The following is a 23,228-nucleotide window of genomic DNA, read 5'->3' on the forward strand; positions in this document are numbered from 1 at the left end:
TCTGTTCCTAATGGATTAAAAACCCCTGAGGACATATATTTTGTGACATTCATTTTTGTGTTTTCAGTGCCAGCAACAATGCCATACTGAAGGTACTCAGTACATATTTGAGGAAGGAGTTAGCCAGGACCTTGCCAGCTTCCTCTGCACTTCAGCTAAAGCCAACCAAATTCTTGGGTAATTCATTCCAGCCCAGAGCCAGGTGTTTTGACGTCAGCTGAAGCTCTCATAACTCTGCCAAAGAAGAGTTCTTGCCACTGGTTAGGCGCCCTCTAGTTGTGTGACTCTCTCCATATCTGTCTCCTTATCTTTAGTGTTTTTGTTTGTTCGTTTGTTTGTTTGTTTGTTTGTTTGTTTTTGAGATGGAGTCTCACTGTCGCTCAGGCTGGAGTGCAGTGGCGCGATCTTGGCTCACTGCAACCTCCGCCTTCCGGGTTCAAGCGATTCTGAGTAGCTGGGATTACAGGCCCGCGCCACCACACCTGGCTTTTGTTGTTGTTGTTGTTTGTTTTGAGACGGAATTTCGCTCTTGTTGCCTAGGCTGGAGTGCAATGGCACGATCTCTGCTCACCGCAACCTCCGCCTCCTGGGTTCAAGCGATTCTCCTGCCTCAGCCTCCCACGTAGCTGGGATTACAGGCATGTCCCACCACGCCCGGCTAATTTTGTATTTTTAGTAGAGACGGGGGTTCTCCATTTTGGTCAGGCTAGTCTCGAACTCCCGACCTCAGGTGAGCTGCCCACTTTGGCCTTCCAAAGTGCTGGGATTACGGGAGTGAGCCACCGTGCCCGGCCTTATTTTTGTATTTTTACTAGAGACGGGGTTTCACCATGTTGGCCAGGCTGGTCTCGAACTCCTGACCTCAGGTGATCCACCCGCCTCGGCTTCCCAAACTGTTGGGATTACAGGCGTGAGACATGGCGCCCGGCCTGTCTCCTTATCTTTAAAATGTGGACAATAAAAGCATCTCCCCACAGGGCTGTAGGGAGGATTACAAGAGATAATGCATGAAAAGCTTTTGGCACAGTGCCTAGCAGAGGGTGGAGTACGCTTCTCAAAGAATAGTCCCGTGCACGCGTTGAATCAATGAGTGGAAGAAATAACTTGAGGTTGCCTGTTTATTTACTGAGTGCCTACCATGGAATCAGGGAAGGTTTTCTGCAACCTTTACTTTGACAGGGAAGGGCTTGTACAGGTGAAGGTGGTAGCCGTCGGTAGCGACGACGAGGGTATTCCAGGCTGTCAGGAGGTTCTTGCCAGACAGCTGTGTGGGAGTGGGCGGCCAGCATCCCCCGAAAGCGCGGGGAAGGCAGCTCGGTCGGGTGGAGGAAGCGATGGAATCCACGCTGAGCTCCAGTCCTGGGTAGTTATTAGCCGCGTGACTTTGGCCAAATTACTGCACCTCTCTCAACTTCCCGAACTGTAGAATGAGTCTGTTAAGAATACTCACATGCCAAGCATCTTGTGAGATCACGCGACCGCACGTATGCGAAGACGCGCTTCATCTAGAAAGCACAAAACTCTCAAGCCGGCCGACACGGCTGCGCTCTTTGCACTTACGGGCCTGGGCTCCCTCTTCAGGCATGCGCGGTGGACCTGCGGCGCGGCCCGTCAGGCACTGCGGTAGGCGCCCTAGGGGCTTGCAGGACCCTGACCCCAAGATGGCGGCGCCCAGCGAAGTGGCCACGATAGCCCCTGGCGAAGGCGATGGCGGAGGCAGCGGCTTTGGCTCCTGGCTGGACGGACGGTTGGAGGCACTGGGAGTGGACCGAGCCGTTTATGGAGCCTACATCTTGGGTATCCTGCAGGAGGAGGAGGAAGAAGAGAAGCTGGACGCTCTGCAGGGGATCCTCTCTGCTTTCCTGGTGAGTAGCCTGGACACATTCCTTCAGCCTCTGGCCAGCATCTGAGGACCTGTCAGTACTTTGCACCCTCCCTCCCCTACCGGGTATCCCAGAGGCTCAGTGGTCTCACCTGGGAGAGGTATACTCCTCTGATATCTGGGCGGCGGGGGAAGGAGGTTGCTCCCCAACCAGGTGTGGGAAGCCTGAAAGCTGCAGGTACACAGAGAGGAAGGGCTTTCTCGTATTCTTGGGGACAAGGCCCTCTCCGATGCTTGTGAGTGAGCCGAGGAGGGTTCTTCCGAAGGCATTGAAATGTCAGAATGGGAATGTTATCATAAATATCTGACGACCAATTCCATTTCCATCCGTTTACAGTGTTCACTGGGGGTATTAAAATGCACTTGGGAGGTCTGTGCCTATTACAAGGCAGTTCCCAGGGCTGTCCCATGACAGAAGCCTGCAGGAAGTGCCCTTTTGATTCTTATATGGATGTAGGAGTCCATAAAAGGTAAGCTGGTGGTAGAAGTCTTTTCATGCCCACGCAGAACTGAAGCAAACGTCGTGCTTGATCCATTACAGTATTTACAGTAATCATTGGTGGTGGGAAGGAGGGTATGAGAGAGATCAGAGCTTTAACGAAGAGAGATAAACTTAGTCCTTAGCCTGTTAGAAGCAAGGTATTCAGAAATGTGTACTTTAAGCTATGTTTACATAGTAAGTCACCCAGATGTCCACTTTTTCAACCTGATCATTTCTGCTGCCTTCATCTTCACTTCCCACACCTCCAACATACACACTTATTAGACTGGTTATTACAGATTAAATTGGTTGCAGGTGCTACCTGTGGCTGTCTAACAAATTGTTTCCTTTTAAATAGAAGCTTAAAAATAAAATTTACTTGAATCATCACTAAATGCTGTAGAAGCTAGAGTTGTCTCTGCATTCATGGATTAGAGGAGATCCTGGATACCTGACTGCTACTGTGAGAGCCACCTGTCTGTCCATCAAAGGCTTTATCCTCTGGCATTTATTACAATGGACAGGTTAGGAAAATGGGTTCTTTGTTATTCTCAAAACCAATTTTGAAAGGCTAGTAATAGAGAGAATCAAAATGTACCATGAGGTGGGGCACAGTGGCTCATGTTTGTAATCTCACCACTTTGGGAGGCTGAGGCGGGAGGATTGCTTGAGGCCAAGAGTTCCACACCACATTGGGCAACATAGCAAGACCCTGTCTCTACAAAAAAATTTTAAAAATTAGCCGGGTATGGTGGTGCATACCTGTAGTCCCAGCTACTCAGAAGTCTGAAGTGGGAGGATCACTTGAGCCTAGGAGGCTGTGGCTGCAGTGAGCCGTGATTGTGCCACTGCACTCCAGCTTGGGTGCCAGAGTGACCCTGTCTCAAAGAAAAAAAAATTAGTATAAATATATATAGATATAAATGTACATATTCATATCTCATTTTTTTAAAAGGGTAGAAGGCAGAAACATTTTCAAATCCAAAAGTGTTTTGTGAAAGCGGAAACAAGTGCTAGGAAAAAATCACTCACATTTGGTGGAAGCAGTTCATAGATTGGGTACATGGTTGAAATATAACACTAGTGCAGCTGTCCCAGATTCTTCTGGCAGTAACCCATTTGCGTTCCAGAGCCTCTTCTGGCAAGATTGGCTTATAAATGGGAAAACTTTAACACAGCCTGTGAGGAAGCTCGGAAGTTCACTGGAAATACAAGACAGTGGAATCAGTTCTTTTTTTGGACCACAACATTACAGATTATAGGGAGAAAGAGTAGGAGGCAGGCAATTTAAGGTAGTTTTTATTTACAGCTGGGAAGTTTCCAAACACTCCATGAAGCTGTTGAAATAACTTCGAGACTTCTTGGTACCAGCTTCTTGATCAGTCCATCATTATTTGGAGCTGTTTCTGTTGATAAAGGTAGACATTAGTTTGCCTTTTTTTTTTTTTTAAGAGAGTCTCGCTCTGTTATAGTAATGTGATCATAACTCACTGTAGCCTTGAACGACTGGACTCAAGCAATCCCCTCTCATCAGCCTCCCAAGTAGCTAGGACTACAGGCACCTGCCATCACATATCATGCCTGGCTAACTTTTTTTTTATGTTTTATGTTTTATTTTTTGAGACAGAGTCTCACTCTGTCACCCAGGCTGGAGTGCAGTAGCAAAATCTCGGCTCACTGTAACCTCTGCCTCCTGGGTTCAGGTGATTCTCAGCCTCCCGAGTAGCTGGGATTACAGGCATATGCCACCATGCCTGGCTAATTTTTATATTTTTAGTAGAGATGGGGTTTCACCATGTTGACCAGGCTGGTCTCAAACTCCTGACCTCAAGTGATCCACCCATCTCAGTCTCTCAAAGTGCTGGGACTATAGGCGTGAGCCACCACACCCAGCCATGCCTGGCTAATTAAAAAAAAAAATTTTTTTTTTGTAGAGACAGGGTTTTGCCATGTTGCTCAGGGTGGTCTTATGCTCCTGGGCTCAAGACATCCTCCTGCCTTGGCCTCCCAAAGTGCTGAGATTACAGATGTGAGCCTCTGTGCCTGACTTGGGCTAGGATTTAATATGAGGAATTTAGAAGTTTGTTAGCAATAATCTGAGGTAAAATTCAAGAACAGTGGCATATAGTTAGGAGCAAATAACAGTAAACAAAAACTTCCTATCATCCTTCTCTTCAATAGTACTTGCATTGGTTGATTGATTTATCAAATTTTTATTGATGGATTACCGTATGCCAGGCACTACCCTAAGTGCTTGGGGCACTTCAAAGAATAAAACAGATAGAAATTCCTGCCCTCATGCGGTTACATTCTAGCATGGAAAAGCATCACTAGTAAATTATATAGTATGTTACAAAGTGATAAGTGCCAGGGAAAAAGGAGCATTGTAAGTAGGATAAACTTTCCTCTTAGTGCCTTGAACATAGCAGGCACCTTCTGTATAAATAAATGAAGGAATGGATGATTGAACTACATTGATTTGGATGAGGAGACTGAGGAAATAAACCACTTTGTCCTCTTAAGAGTTCCCGTTCTCTTTTGCCTCTCTGCTGCTCCTTTTCCTGCCATTCTTTTTCTTTTGGTGGGGGATTTTAAAAGAGCTGTACCACTTCCTCATCCTTTTTTCTTTTTCTGTTTCTTTGCTTTTCTTGCTGGTGGGGGTTGGGGGAAACCCATGAACTATTGAAACTCTGGACCAAGGAAGTTCTGTGTGTCTAGCATATATGCTAAAAGGATGCAAGGTAGAGGAAGAAATCCTTTGCTGGGTACAAAATAAGGATATACATAATAAGTCTGTGTTCTGACTCTCCACTTTTCTTTGGGAGATGGTATATATAATGGTTAAGAACATGGGCTCGGCTGGGTGCGGTGGCTAATGCCTGTAATCCCAGCACTTTGGGAGGCCAAGGCAGGCGGATCACGAGGTCAGGAGATCGAAACCATCCTGGCTAACATGGTGAAACCCCGTCTCTACTAAAAATACAAAAAATTAGCTGGGCGTGGTGGCGGGCGCCTGTAGTCCCAGCTGCTTGGGAGGCTGAGGCAGGATAATGGCGTGAACCCAGGAGGCAGAGCTTGCATTGAGCCGAGATCGCGCCACTGCACTCCAGCCTAGGCAACAGAGCGAGACTCCGTCTCAAAAAAAAAAAAAAAAAAAAAAGAACATGGGCTCTAAGCCAAACTGCTGGGGTTCAAATTGTGTTTAATCCATTATTACTTGTAAGACCTTGGGCAAGGTAATTAACCTCTGTGCTTTGGTTTCCTCTTCTATAAATTGAGAGTAAAATAGTACTTAATGGCATTATTTTAATAATTGAGAGTTCTCATGTAAAGCTTTTAGAGCAGTGCCTGGCACATGGTAAATGCTTAATAAATGTGAATGCTGACAGCTTGCCCTGAGAGGTAGAACGTGAAGGTGGGGAATGCAGCCGTAATGAAGATGGAGGGAAGTGCTCGTGTTTATTAGATGCTTGTTCTTTGACAAGTAGGGTAGGCATTTATATACATTTTCATTTATCCTCAGTAAAATCCTGGGAGGATGTGAAGATCAGAAAGTTAAGAAACTTCCTCACAGATCTGGGATTTGAACTTAAGTATCTCTAACACTAAAGACAAGATTTTTGTTATATCATGCTGAGGAGGGAGATTGGTTGGTATGCAGAATATGTATGCTTCTCTAAAATGGACAGCGGGATGGTTGGACAAGAGACCATTTTGTCATGTATCTCCTCTTTATTATGTGTCAGCAAGCTAATGGATATGATCTAGCATGAAAGTTGATAACCTTAGGGAAGGTTCTGAATTGTATACATCAGCCAAGGAATATTTCACAGAGGAGTTTTGACTTAGGGAACAGGTTTTTGCTCCAAAAGAATTGGGGGAGGTGGATGGGAAAAGGGAAGATTGTTGATCAAAGGGTACAAAATTGCAGTTAGACAGAAGGAATATACTTTAGTGATCTGTTGCATAGAATGGTGACTATAATAAGTAATAATTGGCTGGATGTGGTGGCCCAGGCCTGTAATCCCAACACTTTGGGGGGCCAAGATGGGAGGATTGCTTGAGGTCAGGAGCTGGAGACCAGCCTGGGTAAGATAGTGAGACCCCATCTTTTAAAAAAAACAACAAACTCAATTAGCCAGGTGTGGTAGTACATGCTTGCAGTCCTAGCTACTTGAGAGGCTGAGGCAGGAGGATTGCTTGAGCCCAGGAGTTTGAGGTTACAGTGAGCTGTGATTGCACCACTACACTCCAGCCTGGGTAACAGAGTGAGACCCTGTCTCTAAAAAGTAATAATAATAAATAAATAATAATGCATTGTATACTTCAAAATTACTAAAAGAGTACATTTTAAATGTTTTCTTTCTTTCTTTTTTTTTTTTTTTTTTGAGACAATTTCTCTCCCCTCTCCCAGGCTGGAGTGCAGTGGCGTGATCTCGGCTCACCACAACCTCTGCCTCCTGGGTTCAAGTTATTCTTGTGCCTCAGCCTCCCGAGTACTGTGATTACAGGCGTGTGCCACCACACCCAGCTAATTTTTGTATTTTTAGTAGAGATGGGGTTTCAGCACGTTGGCCAGGCTGGTCTTGAACTCCCAGCTTCAAGTGATCCGCCCTCCTCAGCCTCCCAAAGTGCTGGGATTACAGGCATAAGCCACTGCACCCAGCCTTAAATGTTTTCACCACCAAAAAAATGAGAAATATGTGAGGTGATAGATTTGTTAATTAGCTTGATTTAATTATTCTACAATGTGAACATAATATTGAGACATCACAGGGTACCCTACATATATATAATATATACAGTTATTATTTGTCAATTAAAAATAAAATAAATATTTTAAGAGAGAATGAGGAAGGCTGCCCTGAGTTGGTATGAATCTTCCCTTGGAGCTTATCAGGATGGAGTGGCTGTTCTTGATGTAGGAGGTGTGGGTTCTGGGACACACAAGCAGGATCAATTCTGTGTCCAGAGCCTCAGAAAAGAAACATACTCTATTGTGGCTCCCAGACCCTTCCATAATTTCACAGCATGGAGAGCTGTGCTTTCTTCATAGGCTTTTTTGAGGTTACTATTGTTTTTGAGGGCTCCCTCAGGAAATTAATTGGTCTGCTTTTCCAACTAGGAAGAAGATTCCCTCCTTAATATCTGCAAGGAGATTGTGGAACGATGGTCAGAAACTCAGAATGTTGTCACCAAAGTGAAAAAAGAAGGTAGAGTCAGAGTTTCTGTGTTTAACTTCCTGAGCCTTTTCCGGCAGCCTTGACTGTATAGCTGTTAGGAAGAGATCTTTTCATTTTCCCCTTGGATGCTCATTTTCCCGAAGATAGTGTACACTGGCAAACACCCAACAGCCTGTGTTAACTTTACTGAACATTGGCTTCCTTTTCTTTTTTTGCATTTTTCCATTTCGACTGACCACAGTTTTCTTCATTGTGGTTTTTTACTTTTTCTTTTTCATCATCTTTCCACTGCTTCTTGTAGATTTGCATTGCAGGTATGGAGTCAACTATATTTTTACCACTTCCTACTTTTTTCATGTTGTCTTTTTTTTTTTTGAGACAGAGTCTTGCTGTGTCACCCAGGCTGGAGTGCAGTGGCGTAATCTCGGCTCACTGTAACTGCTGCCTCCCAGATTCAAGTGATTCTTGTGCCTCAGCCTCGTGAGTAGCTGGGACTACAGGCTCATGTCACCATGCCTGGCTAATTTTTGTGTTTTTAGTAGAGATGGGGATTTCACCATGTTGACCAGGCTGGTCTCGAACTCCTGACCTCATGTGATCTGCCCACCTCAGCCTCCCAAAGTGCTGGGATTACAGGCATGAACTACAGCACCCTGCCTCATGTTGTCATTTCATAACACAAATTATGGTTGGTATTTGGCTTTATTCAGCTAAACACTTTACCCTTTAAAATGGAAGAGAAATGGGCGAATATACCCACCACTAGGATGGTAAATTAGCTACAGAAAACTCAAATCATAAAAGCCAAATTTGGAAAGATTCTGAACTCTGTACACTGTTGGTTCTCAGTTTTGGCTGTATATTAGAATCACTTAATGTACCTGGGTTGGGGCCCAGGCATTTGTATTTTTTAAAAGCTCCTGTAGGTGATTCTAATGTGCAACCAAGTGTGAGAACTACTATTTTACACCATTGTTTCCTTTTCTTGAGACTGGAGAACTTACTAGTTGATTTTATTTTATAGCATGGCAAAATATTCTTTTTTTTTTGTTTTTTTTTTGAGACGGAGTTTCGCTCTGTCGCCCAGGCTGGAGTGCAGTGGCGTGATCTCGGCTCACTGCAAGCTCCGCCTCCCCGGGTTCACGCCATTCTCCTGCCTCAGCCTCCCGAGTAGCTGGGACTACAGGCGCCCGTCACCACGCCTGGCTAATTTTTGTATTTTTAGTAGAGACGGGGTTTCACTGTGTTAGCCAGGATGGTCTCGATCTCCTGACCTCATGATCCACCTGCCTTGGCCTCCCAAAGTGTTGGGATTACAGGCGTGAGCCACCGCGCCCGGCCAAAATATTCTTAATCTAAGAATTCCACCTGGCATAATCAGAAACATAAACAGGACCAGCTTAAGTTGATTTTAGATTCCTGCTTAGGTTTTTGGGATGCCATGGGGAGGAAGTTGAGTGTTCAGAGGCTTAGTTTTCTGTGGTTCTAATGCAGTGCTTTTCAACCTTTTTTTTTTTTTTTTTTTAAGGCAGCAGAACTTCAGTATATAAAACAAGTAAAATCAGGGCTGCTCTGATTGAAGATGGATACAAAGCTTGGCCTGCATGGCCTTTCCTTTCCTTTCTCAATGGCCCCCGAGCCATGTCCTTTGAACTGCCGGGCTCTAAGGAGGCAGCAGATGCCAATGTCTTTAGTACAAGTGCTGCCTATGTGGACTAGTGGTTCAGTGAGCTTGTTCTCTCTCATACAGCCTTGTTCTTCCTTCCACCACCTCCCAGATGAAGTACAGGCCATTGCCACCCTAATTGAGAAGCAGGCACAAATCGTAGTAAAGCCAAGGATGGTGTCAGAAGAGGAGAAGCAGAGAAAAGCTGCCCTCCTGGCCCAGTATGCTGATGTGACAGATGAAGAGGAATATCCTTTCTGGAGTCTCGGCACCATTCCCTAAAGCTCAAGCCAGACATATTTGTGGGTTTACAGTGACCTTTGGCAAGTTGCTAATCCCCCTCTGTAGCTTAATTTTCCCCTCTAAAATGGCAGTAATCTATGGCCCTTTGTGGATATGCGGAGTGATATTGGATTAGTTGATACTGGACTTATATTTTTCAACACATAATCAGTATATTCCTGAAAACTTTGGTGTAAAACAAATAATGTCTTAATAGTCCATTTATATTATGCTTTCAGAAAATACAATATAGCTGTAATTCTTTATATTTGTATAATGCTTTTCTATACAGTGTAGTATAAAGTATAATCCATCTTTATGTTCTTTCCCAGTCAATAAGGAAACTGAGACACCAACAGATGAATGGGTGATCAGAGGCATTCAGAAGATTAGTGGCAAAACCAGGACTAGAACCTGGGTATTTTTGGGTGAAAGATTCTCTAAATTTAGAGCAGTTTGCATCTTTTCTTTCTTATGTGACCAGGTAGTTAAAAGTAAGGCTGAACCTCCAAAGCAATACCAGAATAATTCTGGACAGAGTCTCGCTTCGTTGCTTAGGCTGGAGTGCAGTGGCACAATCTCGGCTCACTGCAACCTCTGCCTCCCGGGTTCAAGCCATTCTCCTGCCTCAGCCTCCCGAGTAGCTGGGACTATACGCACGTGCCACCACGCCCAGCTAATTTTTCGTATTTTTAGTAGAGACAGTGTTTCACCATGTTAGCCAGGCTGGTCTCGATCTCCTGACCTCATGATCTGCCTGCCTCACCCTCCCAAAGTGCTGGGATTACAAGCATGAGCCACCGCGCCTGGCCTCTCTTCTAATTTTTTTTTTACGAGTTTTCTTGCCAGGGTTGGCAGAGCTATGGTTCCGGTGACATAATTTCTCATCTTGGGCTAGAAAAGGACTTTTAAAGCAGTGGTTCTCCTGGAGGACTTGTTAAAACACAGATTGCTGGGCTTCACCCACAATTTAGTAGGTTTGGCATAGGTCCCAAGAATGTGTATTTCTAATATATTCCTGGGGGTTTTGTGAACCACACTTTGAGAACCACTGTTTAAAGGTCATCTGGCTTCCAGGTAATGTGGCAATCCACCCAGACCAACTTAAGTTTCTTTTCAGCCTCCAAGAAAAGGATCTTATAGAAGATATATCAATCTTTCCTAAGTTGAGGTTTCCAAAGATGGATCTCCTGGGTTTATCGCCATATCCCTGATAATGTGCTCCCTCCATTCAGTGTGCTTTTCCTACTTACCAGTCTATTGAATGTTTTCTAATGTTAGGTTGGGATGTTGTTTTCCATCTGACTTTCCTTAACATCACTTACTGAAGCAGATGAGAAGGATGATTCAGGTGCTACCACAATGAACATTGGTTCTGACAAACGTATCCTTCTGGGTCCCTCCCTATGTGTTTCTCCATAGAGTCCTCTTGAGATCAGTTTTTATTTTGCTGTCATTGCTGGCGGCTCCCCTTTACCTTCAGGAACTCATGTCATGCTAACATTGGGAGCCCTATTCCTAGGACAGCCCTAGATAGTCAGTTTAGCAAGAACTTTCCCCAGAGAAAACAAGTTAACAAGTACTGTAAAGGGATTAGTTTGGAGGAAGGATTTCTAAGGGAAAAATAAAAATCTATACTCTGAGTTGCCCAGCATTAGGGAGAAAATTAAAATAATATTGAGGTCAGGCGTGATGGCTTACACCTGTAGTCCTGGCACTTTAGGAAGCCGAGACAGGTGGATCGTTTGAGCCCAGGAGTTTGAGACCAGCCTGGGCAACATGGCAAAACCCTGTCTCTACTAAAAAAAATACAAAACACTAGCCAGGAGTGGTGGCATGTGCCTATAGTCATAGTCCCAGATACTCAGGAGGCTGAGGTGGGAGAATCACCTGAACCCAGGAAGTCAAGGCTGCAGTGAGCCGAGATCTTGCCACTGCACTCTGGCCTGGGATATGAGAGTGAGACTGTGTCTCAAAAAATAATAAAATAATGTTGAAATTTTCTCTTTTTCCTCAGAAACCTTATAATTTGTCAGAGAATACAAACACCAAACACTTTTTTTTTTCTTTTTTTTGGGACAGAGTCTCGCTCTGTTGCCCAGGCTGGAGTGCAGTGGTGCAATCTCGGCTCACTGCAGCCTCCGCCTCCTGGGTTAAAGTGATTCTCCTGCCTTAGCCTCCCGAGTAGCTGGGACTACAGGTGTGTGTGCCACCATGCCCGGCTAATTTTTTGTATTTTTAGTAGAGACGGGGTTTCACCTGTTAGCCAGGATGGTCTCGATCTCCTGACCTCATGATCTACCTGCCTCAGTCTCCCAAGTGCTGGGATTACAGGCATGAGCCACTGCGCCCAGCCTAAACTCATTTTCTATCTCTTATAAATTCAGTGTGTATGGTTATTAGAATGTGGTTTTCACTTCAGCTTTAGTAGTCTAGGAACAAAAGCAAATTGATAAGGTTTAATAACGTTAAACATCTTATTTAACTCTTTTAAGGCATTTTAACAGAGCCAAGTACATAAACATTTAGTCAGTTACATTACTACTCTGTTCACCAAAACTAGCCTAGATTCTCTAATATTCTGCCATTGAATGATATAAGTACTTATTCTAGAATGAAATTTCATTTTGATGAAATATTTTGTTTTCTTATTTTTTTGTTTCTTTGGTAAAATATTTTAAAATTCAGATTTAGGTAAATCTGAATAAGAGTTTTATTCCAAAGGACATTTTAAAACTTTTGTAATATAGCTTTAGGATTTCTCTGTTAGACCAAGGATAAACATAAGGGTTTTTTTAAAAAAACCAGGAATAGATAAAGACGATTCAGGACTCAGCAGGTGGAGAGAGGATAAGTAGAATGAGGAAAGGCAGCAGTAGGTGTGATCTGTGTGACCTGTACCCTAATCCCTTAACTCACCTGTAGTTCTGTTCCGAAACACCAATGTGGAAGATGTCCTTAATGCCCGAAAACTGGAGCGAGACTCACTTCGGGATGAATCCCAAAGGAAGAAGGAACAGGACAAGCTGCAGAGGGAGAGAGACAAACTAGCCAAGCAGGAGCGCAAGGAAAAGGAAAAAAAAAGGACACAGAGAGGGGAGCGAAAGCGATAACCTTGGCCTACACTATTCTTTCCTCCCATGAACTTATCAAAGGGAGAACTGGTTGTGTATTTAAGAGAAATGAGAGTGCATTGCAAAGTAGTTTCCCAAGGCATTTCCCCTATTGTTTACATGGTCAAAAGGAAAATCAAAATCACTTCTAATTACAAAATGTGCTATGTTTTGGTGGGGTGGGCAATCAGATTATTATAGTTGATGACTGTACCAAAGATCTGGAATGGGGGCCACCTTTATATTTTAATACTCAAGTCCTGTGCTCCTTTTGGCCACTTTAAAAAGTCTTCCCTCACCTTGGATAAATAGGAGGATTCAGAAAGCTAACAGTTTTCATTCTGAAGGAGCAGAAACATAATCAATCCCTCCCTGAGATAAAATGTGGGCATGCACATTGCTTTGGAGTCAGTATTCAGCTGTAAGTGTAGTATTGTTTTATGGCTGAAATAGAAAGCTAATGAAGAGGCCTACCTGGATCCAGATTTTATGTTAACATGGCAGCAAAACTAGGAAAATGGGAAGAAATTACTTGCGGGGTGTTCTAGATCTGATTTTTTTTTTTTTTTTGAAAGTTTCAGCCTGTGGGAGGAAAAGAGGTATCTTTTAAAATAGAGATAGTTACATATTTTTCCTCATCTAGGCTGTGTCACTATTGGGTGCAAGGATATCATTGTTGGCTAGATTCATTTTGTATAATCATGTATCCTCTTGAGTGCTGGTAGAGATTTTAATCCTGATTTTTCCATAAAACATGAGTATTAAGAAATAATTCCTGGTTTGGAGAAACTGGAGAAATCACCCTTTTAAGGAAGAAACACTGGAAATTTCTGCTAACACCAAGATATTTAAGAGTGTACATAGTAGGTGCTCAACAAATTTATTGAATGAATGAGTGAATGGAAAAACTGGGAGAGTCAAAAGTGAGCAGAAGCTCTCCATTTCTACTTCTGTCGCAAACCACATTAAATTGTAAATAAGGCCCTTCTCCACTTGACTTCAGGCAGCAGATTGTCTAGAAGCCTAAGGACAGCAATTTCTCTGATAAGACAAAGTAGATATTTTATACCAGGGGTTGGCAAACTACTGCCCACGGGCCGAATTTGGCCCAGTCTGTTTTTGTATGGTGCAAACTAAAAATGATTTTTACATTTTTAAAGAGTTATAAAAGAAAAAAATATGTGGTCTGTAAAATCTAAAATATTTACTACCTGGCCTGTTGGAGGAAAGGTTTGCCAATCTCTGTTTTATACCATTAACTATGAGATTAACAAAAACTTTTACCTTTGTGCAGAAGGTTAAAAAAAAAAAACATGGTTAAGGAAAAGGAGACATGTTACCTCTTCATACACTCCTATAACCGTGGCATTGCAAAAAATAAAAATAACCACCTTTAAAAAAAATAAATCTTATTTAAATTGCTGTCTTCTGACTTATTTTGATTGCTTCTACGTACCCATGGAAATGAAATATGTGTGAGTAGTTACTTAGGAATGTGTTGATTTTTATTTTATGCTTTGTTTTGATTCGCCCTATAATTTACATTCCACTAGTGGAAGCTCTTCCTGGAATCCATAAATCCTCTTTCTCAATTTTCCTTTTTGTGAAGTAGGAATTAGATCAGAAAGATTAGCATGTTTTTTGGAACATCAGGAAATTGGCTTAGAGGTCCTTACTATTACAGTCTTAGTCCTTTATGTGGTGGTAGCGATAGGGTATGATAGAGCCTATTTTAATTTAGTAATCCTTATTTTGGGATTTTGGGTTGTTCTCACCTTGATTTTTGTCACTGAAGGAGTCAGGTTATATCCACGGTCCCCTGAAGGGTACTTGTTTCAATTTGTTAGTAGTCAGTTCTTTCTTCTGGGACTCTGCTATGTATGTCACAGTTAAGTATACTCTCAAACTAATGCTTAAACAGAAAATAGAGGATCAGCTCATTAGGCTTTGAGTTTAGTTATCCACTTGACTCAGGTGCTAATAAATCCTTTACATCTAAAATGTTCAGTATTGCAAAGGGCATATTTTTTTTGTTTGTTTTTTGAGACGGATCACTCTGTCACCCAGGCTGGAGTGCAGTGGCGCCATGTTGGCTCACTGCAACCTCCACCTTGCGGGTTCAAGTGATTCTCCTGCCTCCCCCTCCCAAGTAGCTGAGACTACAGGCGAGGGCCACCACACCCAGCTAATTTTTTGTATTTTTAGTAGAGATGGGGTTTCACCGTGTTAGCCAGGATGGTCTTGATCTCCTGACCTCGTGATCCACCCGCCTCAGCCTCCCAAAGTGCTGGGATTACAGGTGTGATCCACCGGCGCCCAGCTGCAAAGGGCAAATTTTAAACAACCATATCTTCTATGGTAAGATTGAGTTTTAGGCCAGATTTTGGATTTCAGTCATAAATTCTCAACCCTCTAAAACTTTATAGTAGCAGATTATTCAAGTGAGAAGGGCACTGATAACAACTCAAGGTAATTTTGCTTTTTCCATTAAAAAGAATGAGTACACCAAGTTCTTTCAGATTAGAAATGGCGGGAGCATCAGTTTTATCAATTTCACTGCAAATTTTGTAAAAGTTTTATAATGTTTTCATAGGTTGTAATTCAGAAGTACAATGTTTTATAGGTTGTAATTCAGAAATACAAGTACATAAGAACCATCTGTTAGAGGATATGCCACTGAAAGGGACAACCAACTAATTTAAAAATTATCTATTGGGTGATATGATTAACAATATTTCAAAGAATTTTTTTAAGTGTTTGGTTCTTATTAACGGACTGGTATTTCATTTCTGACCAGTATCATGTAAAAGCTTCCCTAAAATTTTTATTCTGGTTTACATGGATTAGCATAAAGATAGAGCAAAAATTTCATCTTTGAAGGAGATCTGGTTAGATCCATGGATATCTGAATGGCATTGATTTATAAACCAACATTATTACTTGTGCGTTAATAATGAAATCTAAAACTTAGTATAAGTTCTTAAATGAAATTCATTTGACTTTCTGATATGAGTGACTCTTAAGGTTAGAAACTAATATGAATTTAGAAAAATGAAACCAAATGTTTTCAACAAAGTAATTTATTTTTTTCCTGAGACTAAATTCAGTACAGTATTTGTTTTTATAACATCCAACATGTCTTATATTAAACTTAACCACTTTCTATGCAGTGACTGTGGTGAGATGATCTATTTTATTTGACTACCCTCAATGTAATTCATTTGGGTAGTTCTAAGGCATATCAGTGATCAAAATGTTTCTCCCTACAGTTACTCTTGCATTCTCAATCAGTTTCTTCTGCACATCATCTAAAGAAAATTTATGTGGTATGATTACACTCTTTTTTTTTTTTAATACCAGAATTTCTAAAACTAAGAAAAACACTAACATTTAAAACATCAGTGTTTCTAGTCAAGGATATTTCAATTAAATTTCATCAGTACATTATAGTTTAACTCATGCTAGAAATGTTAAAACCCAAGATCTTCTGAGTCACATAATACCAACATTTCATATTAACGAATAAATTACTCAAGTTCCATACAAAGATACTAAGTGATGAGAAACAGAAAAAGTTAAGCTTTCAATAGTTTTAAAAAAACACAGAAGCAAACTAATGAACACAACTACGCAAAATATAGGCTAACCAATTGCAAGCTAAACTAGTTAGAGATTAACCTTTAAAAAAATACATTTTAGAACTTAGAAGCAAACTAATGAACACAACTACACAAAATATACACTAACCAATTGCAAGCTAAACTAGTTAGAGATTAACCTTTAAAAAAATACATTTTAGAACTTCGTGACACCCTCATAAAAGGCAGCAAACTAAGGGTATTAAAACAGTAGTCATTATTTCAGTTACTGTGCATCAAGTCTAAAAGATCCAGATAAAGGGAATGTTTTGTGATTCAATTTAAATAACTTTAAAATTGGAAACATTTAATAATTGATAATATAATTAAAATTTAAAGAATATACACAAATGATCTGAATAGGTTTTATATTCAGTAACTTGCATGGTTTTTACACTGGCACTTTTATCATTAATTTAGGAGAATCAGATGCATTTCCCTCCATATACCTAGGCATTAAGATTTCAAATCTATAAATATGGTAGTATAATATTTTAAATATTAAGTTTGTACATGAATATTGGGTTTATCCGTATTTTCCTTTGTTTCCCAGGTATTATCCAGTTTTGTAAGGAAAACACTTTGATATCACAATCAAAACTTGTCTTGGTTACTAGGCTGTAGCCGTAATTGGGTTACAGTCACTTAGATTCATATTTGGAATTATACTTAAGACAAACCTAAATGAAATTTATCTCCTAGAAGAATTTCACATTTGCATTTACCTGCATGGCAGAATGAGTTTAAGCACATTTTAGCTGTTAGGAAATATTTAATTTACTTAAACTTGTTATCTGACTACTCAGAACTCTGAGTAGTCAACTGTACCTTTGCGTTTACTTAAAACTATATCGGATTCACTTCAAATAGAAGATTTTTAAATAGAAGTTAGACTTCATTAAGGTACTGGTATTAACTTTAAATCTGAAAGAAAACATACTGAAAGTTTGACAAGTTCATTAAAACATTTTTAGCATGTCTTGATATATTTATCAGCTTTTTATTCTTCTTTCTGCTGGCATTTCCTTAATGTTTGTTTGTTTCACCTCTCTGGTTCATTGGATTGCTACTATTTATGCTTTCATGGACTTTATCTTCACAGTTTACTGTATCTTGTAAAGGCTTTACCACATCAGCTGTACTGGCTGTTTTTGGCAAGGTCATCTGCAGTGCACACCACAGGGCAGTGCGTGTTTTCCGAGTAGCCACACACATCTCTTTAATTGCTGAAGCAAGGGCAAAAACATCTGTAAAATAAACATTCAGGGTCATTTCATATTAAATGCCATTTAAATATCTGTTAAATCTTACAAAACCCAGTGCTTTTGCTACTAAATGATCAAATGTTATTTTTGTAAAAAAAGGATAGTTATTGATTGAACCAAAGTCCTGTCCTTTATCATTAAAATATTTAAAAGTATTGATACTTTATTTCTGACTTGTACAATAGTGACTATAGTTTGAGTAGAACACAGACTGTCTTGAAACAGTTATAACAGACAAAATTAATAAAATGGAAATACTTTTGGAGTAAATAATGTGGAGATTATTTACCAATTTATTCTGTAGGTAAGTGTTAATTTTAGAAATCTAAGCTTTCAACCTGAGAATCTGATTTTATCAATACCTAAATTATCACACTGACTTATCACAAGAATATGCATTAATATTTGTACCTCTGTCATCTTGGCATCTAGGAACTCCTTGCCTTTGCCGATTGGAAGCATTAACAATTTCATCCTTTCTACGTGACTGTACAATGTGAATAGACTCCAAGTGTCTATCAAGAGCAGTAGAGATACTGGCATGAAGAAGAGAACTCCGAAGACGTTCCATTTTGCCTAGTAAAGTCACAACCTGAGGGAAGCATTTTAAATTTTGATAAGACATGTCCTGCCATTAACTTAAGTAAAAACAAATCTTCAGTGAAGCAGAATAGAGATGACAGCAATAATATTCATTCAATAAATCAAAGAATGCTTACTGTGTCCTGACACCATGCTGGGGGAAACAAAAATGGAAAGTGTTTTCTATCTACTTGTCTATGTTAATTCTAAAAATATGTGGTAGTTGATTACTGAAAATAAGCATCAATGAAAATGTTAAATATTCAAACATTACCATGTCATTAACTGCAAATACAAGATCTGATACTGTTTTTGACAAATAAGAGACCAGCCTGCAAACAGCATTGTTAGGAAGTATTGTAATCTAATGGAAAAAGTTTTGAGCTAAAAAGAGAAGTGCTTGACTGATTAATCCTGACCTCAACAAGTCTTTAATTTTTCTGGGCCTCCAATGTTCCCTTTTTGGAAATCAGAAATATTCAGATAGTAATACTGACTAGTGATAGCTTTAAGGAATCCATAATACAGAAAATACTGATTTAAATTTACATTAAAATAATACAAAATGACTCCTGTAACTGTCAAAACTGCTAAAGAAAATTAGGATGCTTCTCAATCCTCTGGATGATGAAACTTAAAAAAGGGCACTGATATATTAGGTCAGTAGGGGGAGTATGTTTCATATGCCTAACTTGTTTCAAATTCTAAACTTGGAAAGTATATGGAAAGAGAACTTTTTGAATAATTGCAATTTGAAGATCAAGTAAATACAGTAATTGTCTTTGGGAGTTAAATGATTTAACAATTGATAGCAGAACTTGGTGTTCACTGATTGGAGAATATAGGGGGAAAAAGCTTCTCAAGAAACCAATGGCACTGGAATTAATGTTTCTCTAACCTCAAACTCGTATTAAGTTTCTTCATAATAAGTCTATTCCGTATGTTAAATATTTTCCTCTCAACTGTGTATCAGCCAGATCCTTCGGGGAAAACAAAACACACAAAAAAAACCTCCAGGGAACTACTAATTATTTTTAAATAAGACAATAATTTTGAGCAAATGATAAAGAAAGAGTAAAGAAATGTGCAAATTGGGGCTGGGCACTGTAGCTCATACCTGTAATCCCAGCACTTTGGGGAGGCCGAGGCGGGCGGATCATTTGAGATCAGGAGTTCGAGACCAGCCTGACCAACATGGTGAAACCCTGTCTCTACTAAAAATACAAAAAATTAGTCGGGTGTGGTGGTACACACCTGTAATCTCAGCTATTTAGGAGGCTGAGGCAGGAAAATCACTTGAACCCGGGAGGCAGAGGTTGCAGTGAGCCAAGATCTTGTCAGAGTGAGACTCCATCTCAAAAAAAGAGAAAAGTCTGCACAGGTGATTTTTAAATAAAGTTTAAAAAATATTTTTTTTTTCAAAATTCTACAAAGCTAGCAAACTAGAAAATAGTAATTTTTTTTTTTTTTTTTTTTTGAGACAGAGTCTTGCTCTGTCGCCCAGGCTGGAGTGCAGTGGTGCGATCTCGGCTCACTGCAAGCTCCGTCTGCCGGGTTCACACCATTCTCCTGCCTCAGCCTCCCGAGTAGCTGGGACTACAGGTGCCTGCCACCACGCTCGGCTAATTTTTTATATTTTTAGTAGAGACCGGGTTTCACCGTGTTAGCCAGGATGGTCTTGATCTCCTGACCTTGTGATCCGCCCACCTTGGCCTCCCAAAGTGCTGGGATTACAGGCATGAACCACCACGCCCGGCGAAAATGTAATTTTTAAATCCTCTGTTAATGAAATAATGTTGCTAAGTATAGATAAAATGAATTTTTTTTTTTTTGAGACAGGGTCCCACTCTGTCCCAGGCTGGCATGCAGTGGCATCATCTCAGCTCACTGCAACCTCTGCCTCCCAGGCTCAAGTGATCCTCCCACCTAAGCCTTCCGAGTAGCTGGGACTATAGGTACATGCCACCATGCCCAGCTAATTTTTGTAAAGAAAATAAAATTATTGTAACAGGCATAAACATATCCTTCTAAATTAATGTGAAGCATAAGCAAAGCTGGGAAAAGTATATCACTAACCACAGTATGTCATCCTTCATTTCCTAGAAATGTATTACTGAGATAAAGAAATTTTAATTTGGAAGTTTTTTTTTTAAATAATAAAAGATTGAAGTTTGTATTAACATCTGGCTGTACCTCATATGTTAGGCTCTGAATGTACCATGGATAAATTCCATTGTACAGATTTACAAATTTGACCCATGTTGATTTTTCTAATTCCTAAAATGGTTTTATTCAATAAAAGAGGTAATCCGTTTTGCTGCATTTTTTTTTCCCAGGAAGAATCTTTATCAAATTTTATTTGGAAAACTAAGTTTTTAAGAGAGGAAGGTCAAAAAAGGAAAAGTTTACCTACCCTAAGTTGCTTAGAAAATTCTGAAATTATAAAGAAGATAATAGGAATAATCATTAAATTACAAAATGACTTAACGAGGATTCTTTACAACATTTGACTTGAAGTCATATCCTACTTCGCCAAAACAAAAGTATTTTGTTGACTGGTGGTGGCTCACACCCAGCACTTTGGGAGGCTGAGGCAGGTGGATTGCTTGAGCTCAGGAGTTTGAGACCAACCTGTGCAACACGGCGAAACCCTGTCTCTATAAAAAATACAAAAATTAGATATGTGTGGTAGCGTGCATCTGTAGTCCCAGCTATTTGGGGGCTTAGGCAGGAGGATCTCTTGAACCCAGAAGGTCAAGGCTACAGTGAGCATAGATCATGCCACTGCACTCTAGCCTGGGTGACAAAGTGAGACCCGCCTCAAAAAAAAAAAAAAAAAAAAAGGAAAGATAGTAATTCCCTATTAAGTTACCATCTTATGTAAGCACAGCTTGCTCATCAAGCTGGAAAACAAATGTGACAAAGAAATGAGACTTTCTCCATAAATAATACTCAAAATGATTTTTGCTTTTTAAAAAATTCTTTCAGTTGAGGATTAGCTCCACTGCCAATTTGAGCTTCAAGAGGAACCATTTAAATTATGAAAATTACTTTTAAAATGATTGAGTGGGACTATTTTCCCTTTCCTTTTTCTTTTTTTTTCTTTGAGACAAGATCTTGCTCTGTTCCCCAGGTTGGAATGCAATGGTGTGGTTATGGCTCACTGTAGCCCTGACATCCCAGGCTCAAGCTATCTTCCCACCTCAGCCTCCTGAGTAGCATAAGCATGTGACACAATGTCCAGCTAATTTTTAATTTTTAGTAGAGACAGAATCTCCCTATGTTGCCCAGGATGGTCTCAAACTCCTGGACTCAAGTGATTCTCCCACCTCCACTTCCCAAAGTGCTGGTATTACAGGTGTGAGCCACTGCACCCAGCCCCTTTCCTAAATATTATAGTTCTAGGACCAAACATGAAAAAAATATATTTCAGAGAGTTAGATGTAAATGTGATTTTAAAACCCTTCAAAGCTCTAAAACTTGATGAGAGTTTTATTTATTTATTTATTGAGATAGAGTCTCGCTCTGTCACTCAGGCTGGAGTAGAGTGGCGTGATCTTGACTCACTGCAACCTCTGCCTCCTGGGTTTAAATGATTCTCCTGCCTCAGCCTCCCGAGTAGCTGGGACTACAGGCGCATGCCACCACCCCCAGCTAATTTTTGTATTTTTAGTAGAGACGGGGTTTCACCATAATGGCCAGGCTGGTCTCGAACTCCTGACCTCAGGTGATCTGCCTGCCTCGGCCTCCCAAAGTGGTGGGATTACAGGAGTGAGCCACCACGCCTGGCCTGAAACTTAAAAAAAATTTAACAAAAAATCCATCCACTGTTATCTATTTTTACAGCTTACTCTGGCTAGTTCTCGAAGTTCATCCACAATTAAGCGATCAACTCTAGATGGGTTGGAAGTCAGCCTTGGAACTGGAGTGTTGTTAGTACTGGATACTTTTTTTCCAGGATAATTCTTGGCAAGGGCTAATTCAGTCTGTAAAAAATTACATACTTTTTAGATGTAGAATTTTCTAAATATGATTCAACCATGAATAATAGTTTTCGTAAGCCTAATAAATAGAGTATTACCACTTTAAATGAAAATTCTGTTTTGGTATCAAAAGACAACAAATGTAAACCACAATACCACAGTATTTTTCTATCTTTTTTTTTTCAGATGGAGTCTCACTCTATTGCCCAGGCTGGAGTACAGTGGTGCAGTCTCGGCTCACTGCAACCTCCGTTTCCCGGGTTCAAGCGATTCTCCTGCCTCAGCCTCCCGCGTAGCTGGGATTACAGGCGCCTGCCACCACGCCTGGCTAATTTTTTGTATTTTTAGTAGAGACTGGGTTTCACCATGTTGGCCAGGCTGGTCTCCAACTCCTGACCTTGTGATCTGCCCACCTTGGCCTCCCAAAGTGCTGGGATTACAGGCGTGAGCCACCGCGCCCAGCTATCGTCTTAATACAAATAAAATACCTGAGTATACCAACAGGTTAACACTAAAAAATTCAAAGAAATAAACTTGTAACCACTAAGGGGGTAAAAAATCTACTTCAGGGCAAGTCAACTTAGAATAACAATAACTTTAAAATGTCAAGCATTTTTCGTCTTCATTTATTTAAGCTTCCCATTGGCCAACCCCATCCATTTTTAGTTTTTAAGTAACCCACTTAATTCCTTACAGTAATGAACTTACAGCAAATCCTGGACATTATAGAATTCAGCTCAGAAATAAGGCAAGTTAGCCGGGTGCAGTGGCTCACACCTGTAATCCCAGCACTTGGGACATCAAGGTGGGAGGATGGCTTGAGGCCAGGGGTTTGAGACCACCGTGGGGAACATAGTGAAACCCAATGTCTACAAAAAATTAAAATTAGCCAGGCATGGTGGCATGTGCCTGTAGTACTAGCTACTCAGGAGGCTAAGGAGGAAGGATTGCTTGAGCCCAGGAGTTTGATTACAGTAAACTATGATTCTGCCACTGTACTCCAGCCTGGGCAACAGAGCGAGACTCTGTCTCTTTAAAACAACAACAAATAAAGCAAAAAGAAATAAGGCAAGTACTCTTACACTACACTAAGGTAAACAGAATGAAGACAGGCAAAAGGAACATACTGTTATTCCTAAGTGGTTAACTTTGT

At 40.7% G+C, this 23,228-nt stretch overlaps 2 protein-coding genes across 8 annotated transcripts in view; one reads left to right on the forward strand and one right to left on the reverse strand.

Annotated features, from left to right (window-relative positions):
• The window catches only part of MEIOC (meiosis specific with coiled-coil domain), a 46,005-nt gene that overhangs the window by 10,728 nt on the left and 12,049 nt on the right, over positions 1-23,228 (reverse strand). For 2 of the 6 annotated variants that reach the window (XR_010152827.1, XR_010152829.1), the window contains 10 exons: positions 21,944-22,078; positions 17,922-18,102; positions 17,374-17,492; positions 14,383-14,519; positions 12,414-12,520; positions 3,671-3,769; positions 3,396-3,565; positions 3,126-3,241; positions 1,975-2,507; positions 1,084-1,802 (listed from right to left, as the gene is read on the reverse strand). Coding sequence is in view for 3 of the 6 variants with exons in the window: in XM_511553.7 (XP_511553.3) it covers positions 17,272-17,492; positions 17,922-18,102; positions 21,944-22,078 (537 nt within the window). In the remaining 3 variants the exon portion in view is untranslated. Of the gene's footprint in view, positions 1-1,083; positions 1,803-1,974; positions 2,508-3,125; positions 3,242-3,395; positions 3,566-3,640; positions 3,770-12,413; positions 12,521-14,382; positions 14,520-15,669; positions 17,493-17,921; positions 18,103-21,943; positions 22,079-23,228 lie in introns of those variants that run through there. The other 4 variants (XM_511553.7, XM_016931643.3, XR_010152828.1 and 1 more) reach the window with 3 other exon arrangements.
• Positions 1,428-14,029, forward strand: CCDC43 (coiled-coil domain containing 43). 2 transcript variants are annotated; one of them, XM_001149581.8, is made up of 5 exons: positions 1,428-1,865; positions 7,489-7,576; positions 9,325-9,460; positions 10,820-10,878; positions 12,420-14,029. In XM_001149581.8, exons 1-5 carry the CDS (start codon positions 1,428-1,430, stop codon positions 12,605-12,607), a joined length of 909 nt encoding a protein of 302 aa, XP_001149581.2. In that variant the 3' UTR covers positions 12,608-14,029. The 2 variants fall into 2 exon arrangements, with proteins under 2 accessions (XP_001149581.2, XP_016787134.1); XM_016931645.4 differs by lacking the exon at positions 7,489-7,576 and having other exon boundaries at positions 9,297-9,460.

This window comes from Pan troglodytes, chromosome 19, assembly GCF_028858775.2.
Source record: "Pan troglodytes isolate AG18354 chromosome 19, NHGRI_mPanTro3-v2.0_pri, whole genome shotgun sequence".
Classification (NCBI taxonomy): Eukaryota; Metazoa; Chordata; class Mammalia; order Primates; family Hominidae; genus Pan; species Pan troglodytes.

Excerpts from the sequence above, each read along its gene's own strand:
- CCDC43 (XM_001149581.8), top strand. The coding sequence starts at position 1,428 with ATGAGTCTGTTAAGAATACTCACATGCCAAGCATCTTGTGAGATCACG. Across the intron at positions 1,866-7,488 it reads GGATCCTCTCTGCTTTCCTG|GAAGAAGATTCCCTCCTTAA; the intron begins GTGAGTAGCCTG and ends TTTTCCAACTAG. Across the intron at positions 10,879-12,419 it reads GAACATTGGTTCTGACAAAC|TTCTGTTCCGAAACACCAAT; the intron begins GTATCCTTCTGG and ends ACTCACCTGTAG.